At 41.1% G+C, this 12,625-nt stretch overlaps 1 protein-coding gene across 5 annotated transcripts in view; it reads right to left on the minus strand.

Annotated features, from left to right (window-relative positions):
* Nucleotides 1–12,625, minus strand: part of NEO1 (neogenin 1) — a 225,153-nt gene that overhangs the window by 17,590 nt on the left and 194,938 nt on the right. For all 5 annotated transcript variants that reach the window (XM_061157913.1, XM_061157912.1, XM_061157911.1 and 2 more), the window contains exons 20-22: nucleotides 8,868–9,062; nucleotides 5,000–5,068; nucleotides 946–1,093 (exon numbers count right to left, since the gene is read on the minus strand). In XM_061157913.1, the coding sequence (XP_061013896.1) occupies nucleotides 946–1,093; nucleotides 5,000–5,068; nucleotides 8,868–9,062 (412 nt within the window). The remainder of the gene's footprint in view (nucleotides 1–945; nucleotides 1,094–4,999; nucleotides 5,069–8,867; nucleotides 9,063–12,625) is intronic.

Here is a 12,625-nt window from a genome sequence, read left to right on the forward strand (position 1 = left end):
CATCCCTGCTGGGCTAGAGGATGGCAGTAGTTACATTCCTACCACCATACATGGTTCCTGTTGCAAGTCCTCTCCTGCTGCTTCAGATCTCTGAAAACAGCTCTCTCTGCTTCAGTAAAAGCTCTCACCTTTCTAAGGATAACACTGGCCTGTCACTGTGGCTGACCCTTGAACACTGCTGCCTAATGCTAACTTCACCTTGGATGTTGTAAATGGTCCCTTCATTAAAGCCCCCTTCACCCATCTTTTTTTTTTTTTATTATTATTATTATTATTTTTTTTTCCAGTGGGTTTTGTCATACATTGATATGAATCAGCCATGGAATGGATTTACATGTATTCCCAATCCCGATCCCCCCTCCCACCTCCCTCTCCACCCGACTCCTCTGGGTCTTCCCAGTGCACCAGGCCGGAGCACTTGTCTCATGCATCCAACCTGGGCTGGTGATCTGTTTCACCCTAGATAATATACATGTTTCGATGCTGTTCTCTCAAAACATCCCACCCTTGCCTTCTCCCACAGAGTCCAAAAGTCTATTCTGTACATCTGTGTCTCTTTTTCTGTTTTGCATAGAGGGTTATCGTTATCACCTTTCTAAATTCCATATATATGTGTTAGTATGCTGCAATGTTCTTCATCCTTCTGGCCCACTTCACTCTGTATAAGGGGCTCCAGCTCCATCCATCTCATTAGGACCGGCTCAAATGAATTCTTTTTAATGGCTGCCCTTCACCCATCTTGAGTGTGCCCCTCTTCCCTGCCAGAACCCAGAAGGACACATATTTAACAAGAGGAATCATTCTGCATTTCCTTTAAAAATATTTAAAACGTTGCTTTTCATGTATTTTATATTTTAACTCTGTGTACAACTCCAGACACAGAGGTCACACAGAAGCAAAAGAATACATACAAAAAATGTATGGGCTACATGTGGGGCTCCTTACTTTTTCTGGTGAGAGGTAGTCCGCCGGGTGCAGAAAACTGCGATGATCACAACCACCACGATGGTGATGACGCCGACGGAAACGATGATGACCAGCAGCATGTTACTGTCTAGAGGAGAAGTGGGGCTTCCATGAGGGCTGTTACTGCCTGGGAAGGAAAAACCGTATGCTTGTTAGTGTTCCAGAATTCTAAAGATGCATACAAACAGGCTGCAGAACCTTCACATGAGTATAGATAACTTCTGTGAGCTTCTTTATAAAAGTAGTCATCACTGTGCATTCTATAAAAATGCCTTATGAATATGGCCATTTCCTCTAGATGATGAGAGCTGAGTTTCTGCCCTGGGTGTACCTGGCACAAAGTTGGTGTTCAATAAAAGTTTCTCCGATTGTACTGAACACTAAGCTTGGACCAGTAAGGGAGTCTGCCCCCTGGTGTCTTATATAGAAACTCATCTTATAAAGCACCATTTGTAAATCACTTTAAGTTTTCTGACTTACAAAACTTTCTAAAAAATGCACCCTCATAGAAAACAAAAGTATTTTTTCCCAACATATAGCATTGGGATGCGGTCAAAAAACTACTTGAATCATAAAGTCTGTTTTTATAAACACAGTCTGTGCAGAGTTAACTTTCTTATTCAGTTTCAGGAAAACGAAGGTCTGTACATATGCATTAATTTGACAAATATTTACTGAGTGGTTACAATGTGCCAGGCATTGTTCTAGGTACCCAGGATGCAACAGTGAACAGCAAAGATGCCAATTCTGGGGTAGGAGTGGGGGCAGACAATAAACAAATAAATTATTAGTGTGTAGTAAGTGCCATGAAAATATAAAAGGGGGGATATGGTACAGAATGACTGGGTGGCTAGTTTAGATTAAGTGGTTGGGAAAAGCTTCTCTGAGGAGATGGCATTTGGGCTGAGATTTGAATGATCCTACCATACAAAAACCCGAAGGAAGAACATTTCAGAGAAGGGGGAACAGCTAGTGGGAGGATCCTGAGAGAGGAATGAGCTTGGCACGTTCAAGGGAGATAAAGGCAGCCAGTGTTGCTGAAGCAAAGAGAGATATGCAAAGTTAGAGGGAATGATGTGAGCAGAAAAAAAGATGGATATGAGGCTGGAGAGATGTGCAGAGGCAAGATCATTTAGGACCTTGAGGAAACAGATCTTCTTTCTATTACCGTTGCTCCCACGCCATTGGGTGCGGTTCAGCTTTTTTTTTTTTTTTTTACAAGGCCGTTTGTAATCCTGCTCTATTCTTAGTCTTGCTCTTCTACTTCCTGAAACATTGTACTTTGCTTCCCACCTCATTACAAAAGTTATGCATGCTCATACTGTAAAATATGGGAAATCCTACAACACAGATTTAACCACCATGGGTATCTGCCATCTTTTCTTCCAGCCACTCTCTCTTATTGCCCTAATAATCAAAGCTGTACAATAACGGGATGAGCTGCTTTGCTAAGTAGTGATTGTTTAGTCACTAGAAGTACTTATAAAGAGCCATCCTACATGTCTGGGATGCTGTGGAAATTTCTACCAGGAAGGTGTGGCCTGGGAACCAATGCTCTTAGAAAGGCTCCTAAAGTGATTTTTATATACAACCTGGTTTATAAACTCATGATCTAATTCAAACTGCATTTACTGTGGGACTCCCATGAACAGTGGATTAGCTGACCTTCTGCTTCTTATTCTATGATTTTATAGGCTACATCCAAGCACAGTGCTGAAGCTGGGCTAATTTTGAAAGTTTAAGAGCTTATTCTTCTACATTTGGTTGAATCACTTCTATCTATTTCAGAGAAGGAGATCAGCAGACAGACAACTTAAACTGGATATAATGACCTTCAATAAAATAACATTTTTATGTTTGGGAAAGACTATGGAACTGGGAGCCAATACAATGAGACCAAATTAGGGCTCTCCATAAAACCATTATTAACAGTAGTACTGGGCTAGTGGGTGGGGCAAGCGGTAGAGCAGGCACTGTGCATCAGAGGCAGAGAGCAGGGCTGTGGGAGGCAGTTCTTTCCTGCATTCCACAGAGACAAATTCTCAATTAACTGCAAAGGACCTCTACCTCCTGAGTCGGCTAAAGGCTGTCTTCTGAACTAGAGTAAGGGTGAGCTGCAAATGGGACCCTAGACCCTCCTACTAGGGATATTAAGCCTCACTTGGTCTACTGCAGCAGCTTCCTAACCACTCTTTTTTGACTTTGTACTCTTGGCACCTAACTCATTCTCCACTGTCGTCAGGGTAACAGTAGATACTCAGTAAGTGGGAAGTCAGAGTTTACCAGTAGTATCAGACATCTCACATATGTTACTTACGTGAGGAAGCTCACATTTCTTAGCATCAGCACCTGAGCTTTTGACAGGTCGGTTTTAACCTATCTTTTCTAACTTGAGCCTATTCTGTTTCCAGGCAGTGTGGTCCCTGGAGAAAGCAGGCTGTTTTAAAGTGTTTTTTTCTTTTTTTTTTTAATTTGGACCATTTTTAAAGTCTTTATTGAACTTGTTACAATACTGTTTCTGTTTCATGCTTTGGTGTTTTTTTTTTTTTTTTTTTTTGGTTGTGAGGAATGTGGGATCTTAGTTCCCTGACCAGGAATCAAAACTGCATCCCTGCATTGGAAGGTGCAGTCTTAACCACTGGACTGCCAAGGAAGTTCCAAGCAGGCTGTTTTAAATTGCCATACTTCATACATGTTCTTATTGCATTGCATCCTAGAAATGTTTGGCCCCCTCCTAGACATTCAGTGATTTTCTCTGTGCCTTTTAAAATCTGGGTCAGAGATGTCTTCTAGAAAGCTTTCTCTTCTCTCTGTCAGATAGCTTGTTACATACTCCCCCTGCTTCCACAGTCTGTTACATAGCACCTGAACCTTTAGAAATATGTGTGAATAAATGAATGAATGCATAAACAAAAGAAAAGACAAAGAAGTAACTGCTTTTCTCACAGGCCTGTGGACAGCACATAAATGTAACATATGCCTTCCAGGAGGAGAAACTCATAAAGTCCTAGAAATCACAGCCTAAAAATTTCTTGAAGCAAGCAAGTTTGTCTGGCTCTCCAAAGAAGTGGCTGATTTCACTGAAGTCTGGGCAATACTTTTTATTTAAACTGATAGCTGGAGATTAAGAGACCATTTTATTTCCATAATTAGACCAGGAGTTTCTGGAGGACTGGAAACTCTTTTTCTTTTCTCTTCCATGTGTTTCTCATGAGGAGACAATATGGTTCACTTCTAGAAACTACCTTTGAGGACATTTTACCATCCTGGATTCCCACATCTGATCTAGGAAGGCTGTGAGTGATAGCAGAAAAGGCACAATATGAAGTTGGAAGCCCTGGGTTTTGATTCTAGGGCTTCTATAATAAGTGGGTAGGTCCAGGCACATTACTTCTCCCCTGAGTCTCTTAATGTAAAACATGGGAATAATGATACCTGTTCTCCCTCCCTCACAATGTTATGACAATAAAATGATTTCACATGTGAAAGTAACTTCCATATGGTGACGTCGTATAGAGAAGCAGGTATCACCATTTAAGTAATTAAAGGCACCAGCTCTTAGGATGGCTGGGAGAGAGGGAATAATTTTTTAGAATTCCCAAACTAAGAGCACCGCAGTAAGCAGTGTGGAGAGAAATGAATGATTCCAAAGCATCTCTCAGGCTCGTTTTAGATGATAGCTAATTCCACCAGAGGGTTTATTTTTTATTTTTTTTTTTGAGGGTTTATTTTTTAAAGTAAGGTTCTAATTATTTTGAAAATAGGCAGTGGGCAATGAGAAGATTGTTTGTTTAGAATCATTTTAAGTTTATACGCAGGGAAACAATTTTATTTGTGTATCTATAATAAATGGGTCTACAGTAATTTGGCAAACATTTGCCAGAAAATGCCTAAAGCCAGCTCTATTGAATAAAAAGAAATAGGTAATAGGCTACAATTCACAGCACAGGAGCTGCAAGAAACATTTCAAGATTTCAAGCAGAACTGCACTGTGCCCACAGGAAGCCAAATAAAGCCAGAGGAAGGGCTTTACCGCTCATTGGAGGTTTGTAGTCGGATCCCAGGTCTGGCAGCCGGCTTCCTTTCCCTGCAGACCCCGAGGCTGAAGAAGAAGAAATCATGTCAGTAACAACCCACTCCATTGGTGTGACCAGTCTACCTCACAGCTAGTGAGTATTTTCTACCCCAAAAAAAAAAAAAATGTATTTTCAGTCTACGCTGTCCATAAGAAAAGGGAGTAGCACGTACACACGACAGGGGAAAATACAGCCTATTTGTGCAAAACAAACTAAGGTAGAGCTTTCTATGCAATGAGGCATCTGAAAGGCTGACACTCCTGTTCCATGGTTGTATCCAGGGTATAACAAGGCTGTCCTTTGCTGTTAAGGTTTCTCTAGCCCAAGAAGCAGTTGCTGAAAAACTGCTCAGAGCACTTATGGAAAAGCAGCTTCCGGCGGAAAAGGAACCACGGGGACCATTAAAGAAACGGGTTCTTCCGAGGGACTGGCTTGATCTGGCCGAGCAGGTGTCAGTGGTGTTTGGATTCTTTTCTCAAAATAGGAAGCTGCCTTTCTAAATATAAAGTTACCTTAAGGGGGAGCAGGAAGGCAAGCAGAGGTTCAGATTAGGTTCTCAGTTTCTGTTCAGTCAACCTAAATACCCAGAGATTAAAAAATCAAAGTCTCCCCTCTGGTTGCTCACAAAGACACTGTCTCCTACTCCATCATCATGGAACATAAGAAGTGAGACTGCTGACCTTGAGCTTGGGACCACCTCATATGCTGGACTTCCCTGGTGGTTCAGACAGTAAAGCGTCTGCCTACAATGCGGGAGACCTGGGTTCAATCCCTGGGTTGGGAAGATCTCCTGGAGAAGGAAATGGCAACCCCTTCCAGTATTTTTGCCTGGAAAATCCCACAGACGGAGGAACCTGGGAGGCTACAGTCCGTGGAGTCGCAAAGAATCAGGCATGACTGAGCGACTTCACTCATATGCAGGCCTCAGAAAACACCTGGGCCTGGAAGGCAGTCTCAGACTTCTCTTGAAGAGGTCTGCAAGAACTGCAAGGTAAAGCTGATCCTTGGTTCACCCAGCTCAACACACTGCCTGTGCTGGCAAACCAGCACCATCAGGCACTAAACGTTGGACTCATGCCAAGTTATTTAGCTACTATTTGGGGGTCTTGGTTTCCTCATTGTAAAGCAGTGATGATAATGGCACCTGCTTCACAAAAGGGTTGTGAGGATTAATTAGAAATTTAATCCCATAAAATATTTTGAATAATGCCTGACACACAGTAAATGTTTTATAAATATTAACTACTAAATAAATCTTTGGGGAAGAATCTCACCTTACACTCCACAGAGAGCATGAAGCTTCAGAAAACGCTTATAAATTAAGAGTTATTCCTATGAATAAAGCTTGACTAGAAATGCATAAACAAGACATGTTGCTGTAAAACATTATAGATAATATCAAGTACTTCTATTAAATTATCAGACTTGGAGGAAATGGAAGAAATTAAAGTCTGAAGGTTTCTATGTATAGTTCATTTAACAGAATAAATCTAGAAATGAAAAAAAACAAAAAAACCTACTTTCTATGTTTCCAGAAGCTCAAAGTCCCCAAAGGTAACAGAAATTCCTGGGTATGTAAGGGGCATAGTCTAGAATTTTTAACTCACAGTCCTCAAACCTTTGTCACTGTCCACACCTATTACTTTACTTCACTTCTATTGTCACCAATCCTCCCAAACAGCACACACCACGTGTCAAGATTCCACTTGTTCTTTTCACTATGATAAGCTGGCAGACATGACACGACCCATGTAAGGCTCTTCATAATTAAGGTACTTCTTTGTCAGGCAGCCCAAATTTAAGCCAAACTACTCAGAGTAACACATTATATAAATAATTACCAATGAATACTTTGCCAACAAACCAACTGGTTTAACTCCTATATTTCTTAATGTTTTCCTCTCATATTTCACTTATGAACAAGAAATCCACGGATTAGCCAAATACCAAAATAAATATGGGCAAATAATTTTAAATACCAAAGGGGTGGTATAGCTGAGAACTGCAGCCTGGCTCATGGGATGAAGTGAGGGAAGAAAATAGCACATATATACTCTGTACACATTCAGTGTTGTTACTGTTCTATTCTCATGCTTAAGGCAAAGGTTCTACCATGACCAGGGTGCTTTATACATACACACACACACACACACACATGCACACACACACACACACAAATACACATGGGCATGTTTGCAGTTTTCCCAACATAGAACAAAAGACTCATTGAATGCAAACACATTTCCAAAGCCCCAAAACTTGAAACCTCAAACTCTGAATCTTCCTTGCCATTAACCAAGATCCAAAGACTTTGTATTTCTAAAAACTACTCTTAAAGAATAAAAGAAACCATCCAATTTACTTTAACTGCTCCTGCTATAGAAAACAGATAACCAACTTTAGCCGACTTCCCAGAGATGAAAATCACAAAGTATAGTTTAACTTTACCACAGCGACTGCAGTGAAGAGACTATGCTGACAGATAATTTCCAGAATGGTGACACTGAGGCCCATACTTCCTAAACTTCCATTGTACACTGTCTCTATTCTCTTATAAAATTAGCAAATATATTTAAGAAGTAGCAAAAGAGCCCTGAATTAAGCTTGCAACAAGAGAATAGAGAGCCATAATTTTGTGAAAGATAATCATACAATTCAGGAGGGTACATTTGTATATTCTCTGTTGAGGGAGGCAAAAAGGGTATTCAATTGAGTTTGATTAAACTTTTCATTTAGAGACATCAATAAAACTCTAGATGCTACAAATATGACAAATTGGTGTGCTTGTTCTCATGGCCCAAATCCCTATCTGTATCACAGAATTTTAGTATCTTAGCACCAAGGATACTCTGACCCACATTTAAGGACTATCTCCTCACATCTGTAGAAGTCCAACCCAGTTTTTTTCCCTGCCAGTCTGTTTAGCTCCTAAGTAGATTCTCCAGCTTTTCAGATACCCCAAGTGCCACAAATATGGACTCAACTCTACTTTGGCCAATAAATATGTGATTTTTAACACAGAGTACTAATTTTCAGGAAAAAACAAAAACAACAAAAAGCTGGTAACAGGTCACAAAAGAGAGGAAAGGAAAGAGAGGCCAGCTACTCATTTACCTTGATCATTAGCCATTTTATCAGAGGAGTCCGCTAGCAGGCCAAGCACAGGGGAAGGAAAAAACAAGAGCAAGGATCACAAGCTTTGAAGATGGGACAGGCAGAATTCTTAAAGGAAAAAAATTAAAACCCCGAAAACTTCCAAGCACCTTGAGTCTTCTTTTTCATGCTAACAGAAAAGAAATCCATATATGTTTTTCCATATTTCCACAGACTCAGTCCCCGACTTACTTTTACTTCCTAAGGTCTCCTGGTTCAATATTTTACTGTCACTTTCTTACCTAGAGTCTTCTTTAAAGGACCCCTTTTGTCTCTTTCTCTCTACAAAGGTCAGTGAACAAGACTTTCACATTAAGAGCCTGCATGTGTTGAAAGAGAATCATCCATCACAATAACACGCTACTACTCTATCTGGGAACCAAGAGAATCCCATCTGATCTGACTGGTTTAGATCACAGCAGTTCATCTGCCTCGAGCAGCCTGGAGTCAGAGTTCCCCTGTCAATGATATGTTTAGGTCAGTAACCTAGGGAGCACTGATCTGGTGGTCGGGGGGTAGCATCATTTTTAGATAAATGCCCACACTGTGGCTCATAAGCACATCATTAGGATTTCCTGTATCATCCACAGTCTCTACATGCTAAAGTGACATGTACACGCATAATCCCACTCAAGAGACACACAATGGAACACTCTGTTTGGGGGCCTTTACCTTTGGGTGTTCTGAACTGGACAGCTTCAGACATGGGCCCCATGCCCTTTGAGTTCCGGGCTTGGATTTTGAAGTAGTATGGTGTGTCAAGTGTTAATTCCTGTATCTGGTGAGTCAGCCTGTTTCCCACAACAGGCTCAATAACCCAGTCGTGTATCTCTGCATTCACATCCGTGCTGTAATATATGATGTAACCTATCCAAAGGAATTAATGGAAAGAGAAACCTTATTCCTGCTCTTTCTTTTGCAATCAGTAAGTCAATAAAAGATATATGTTACCGCACACACAAATAGAGAACTAGTTACAGATTAAATTAGCAATAGTAACATGTATTTTAAATGCTACATTAAATATAATACAGAGAAAACCACAATTTCAACAGTGCCAGACTATAAATTATTATCTGTATCAGAAGCTGAAGTAATAAAAGTAGGTAAGATAAAAATATAGGGTTAAATACTCTCAAAAGCTAGGAAATTATATAAGGAAAACATCCTAATCATCATTCCAACATTCTGTACTTCAAGGGTCTACTTCAATTAAGTTAATGCAGTTTTGAAAACCAGTAATGGCCTGACAGTGCTATCTGAACTCTCACCAATGTGATTTCCCAGGGGAAAACTCCTAGGAGATGGGCAGCCACTTTGGCTGCTGCTGCTGCTGCTGCTGCTAAGTCTCTTCAGTCGTGTCCGACTCTGTGTGACCCCAGAGACGGCACCCACCAGGTTCCCCCGTCCCTGGGATTCTCCAGGCAAGAACACTGGAGTGGGTTGCCATTTCCTTCTCCAAGCCACCTTTGCTAGATTCTCCCAAACTTGGGGTAGGTGAAGTCACAGTGAAACATCACCTGATACATCCACCAGAGGGCACTCTATCTCTACAGTTGAGGAAGGAAGAACCACAACCACAAGACTCCACAGTGCAAAGGCACTGACTGCATCATTACTGGTTTTTAAAGACAAAATATAATGCAATCCATGTCAAGTCATGCTTAATTTTTTTAAGGAAGAGGCAAATTCTAAAGCCTAAATTAAAAATGACATAAAGACTGGGGATTTCAGGAAAGGGATTCCTATTGAAAGCTGAAGAGGGACAATGCTCAGTTCAGTTCAGTTCAGTCACTCAGTCGTGTAAAACTCATTGTGACCCCATGGACTGCAGCACGCCAGGCCTCCATGTCCATCACCAACTCCCCGAGCTTACTCAAACTCATGTCCACAGAGTCAGTGATGCCATCCAATTATTTCATCCTCTGTTGTCCCCTTCTCCTCCTGCCTTTAATCCTTCCCAGCATTAGGGTCTTTTCAAATGAGTCAGTTCTTCGCATCAGGTAGCCAAAGTACTGGAGTTTCAGCTTCAGCACCAGTCCTTCCAATGAATATTCAGGACTGATCTCCTTTAGGATGGACTGGTTGGATCTCCGTGCTGTCCAAGGGACTCTCAAGAGTCTTCTCTAACACCACAGTTCAAAAGCATCAATTCTTCGGTGCTCAGCTTTCTTTATAGTCCAATTCTCACATCCATACATGGCTACTGGAAAAATCATAGCTTTGATTAGACAGACCTCTGTTGGCAAAGTAATGCCTCTGCTTTTTAATATGCTGTCTAGGGTAGTCACAACTTTTCTTCCACGGAGCAAGTGTCTTTTAATTTCATGGCTGCAATCACCATCTGCAGTGATTTTGGAGCCCCCCCGCAAAAAAGTCTGTCACTGTTTCCTCTGTTTCCCCATCTATTTGCCATGAAGTGATGGGACTGGATACCATGATCTTCGTTTTCTGAATGTTGAGTTTTAAGCCAACTTTTTCACTCTCCTCTTTCACTTTCATCAAGAGGCTCTTTAGTTCTTCTTCACTTTCTGCCATAAGGGTGGTGTCATCTGCGTATCTGAGGTTATTGATATTTCTCATGGTAATGATTCCAGCTTGTGCTTCATCCAGCCCAGTGTTTCTCATGATGTACTCTGCATATAAGTTAAATACGCAGGGTGACAATATGCAGCCTTGGCATACTCCTTTCCCAATTTGGAACCAGTCTGTTGTTCCATGTCTAGTTCTAACTGTTGCTTCCTGACCTGCATACAGATTTCTTAAGAGGCAGGTCAGGTGGTCTGGTATTCCCATCTCTTGAAGAATTTTCCACAGTTTGTTGTGATCCACACAGTCAAAGGCTTTGACATAGTCAATAAAGCAGAAGTAGATGTTTTTCTGGAACTCTCTAGCTTTTTCGATGATCCAGAGGATGTTGGCAATTTTATCTCTGGTTCCTCTGCCTTTTCTAAATCCAGCTTGAATATCTGGAAGTTCACGGTTCACGTGCTGTTGAAGCCTGGCTTGGAGAATTTTGAGCATTACTTTACTAGTGTGTGAGATGGGTGCAATTGTGCAGTAGTTGGAACATTCTTTGGCATTACCTTTCTTTGGGATTAGAATGAAAACTGACCTTTCCCAGTCCTGTGGCCACTGCTGAGTTTTTCAAATTTGCTGGCATATTGAGTGCAGCACTCACAGCATCGTCTTTTAGGATTTGAAATAGCTCAACTGGAATTCCATCACCTCCACTAGTTTTGTTCATAGTGATGTTTCCTAAGGCCCACTTGACTTCACATTCCAGGATGTCTGGCTCTAGGTGAGTGATCATGCCATCGTGATTATCTGGGTCATGAAGATCTTTTTTGTATAGTTCTTCTGTGCATTCTTGCCACCTCTTCTTAATATCTTCTGCTTCTGTTAGGTCCATATCATTTCTGACCTTTATTGTGCCCATCTTTGCATCAAATGTTCCCTTGGTATCTCTAATTTTCTTGAAGAGATCTCTAGTCTTTTCCATTCTATTGTTTTCCTCTATTTCTTTGCATTGATCATTGAGGAAGGCTTTCTCATCTCTGCTTGCTATTCTTTGGAACTCTGCATTCAAATGGGTATATCTTTCCTTTTCTCCTTTGCTTTTCACTTCTCTTCTTTTCACAGCTATTTGTAAGGCCTCCTCAGACAACCATTTTGCCTTTTTGCATTTCCTTTTCTTGGGGATGGTCTTGACTCCTGTCTCCTGTACAATGTCACACACCTCTGTTCACAGTTCTTCAGGCACTCTGTCTATCAGATTAGTCCCTTAAATCTATTTCTCACTTCCACTGTATAATTGTAAGGGATCTGATTTAGGTAATACCTGAATGGTTTAGTGGTTTTCCCTACTTTCTTCAATTTAAGTCTGAATTTGGCAATAAGGAGTTCATGATCTGAGCCACAGTCAGCTCCTGGGTCTTGTTTTTGCTGACTGTATAGAGCTTCCCCGTCTTTGGCTGCAAAGAATATAATCAATCTGATTTCAGTATTGACCAGCTGGTGATGTCCATGTGTAGAGTCTTCTCTTGTGTTGTTGGAGGAGGGTGTTTGCTATGACCAGTGTGTTCTCTTGGCAAAACTCTGTTAGACTTTGCCCTGTTTCATTCCATACTCCAAGGCCAAATTTGCCTATTACTCCAGGTGTTTCTTGACTTCCTATATTTGCATTACAGTCCTCTATAATGAAAAGGACATCTTTTCTGGGTGTTAGTTTTAGAAGGTCTTGTAGGTCTTCATAGAACTGTTCGACTTCAGCTTCTTCAGCATTGCTGGTCAGGGCACAGACCTGAATTCCTGTGATACGAATGGTTTGCCTTGGAAACGAACAGAGATCATTCTGTCATTTTTGAGATTGCATCTAAGTACTGCATTTCAGACTCTTTTGTTGACTATGATGGCTACTCCATTTCTTC

This window comes from Dama dama, chromosome 12 (genome assembly GCF_033118175.1).
Source record: "Dama dama isolate Ldn47 chromosome 12, ASM3311817v1, whole genome shotgun sequence".
NCBI lineage: Eukaryota > Metazoa > Chordata > Mammalia > Artiodactyla > Cervidae > Dama > Dama dama.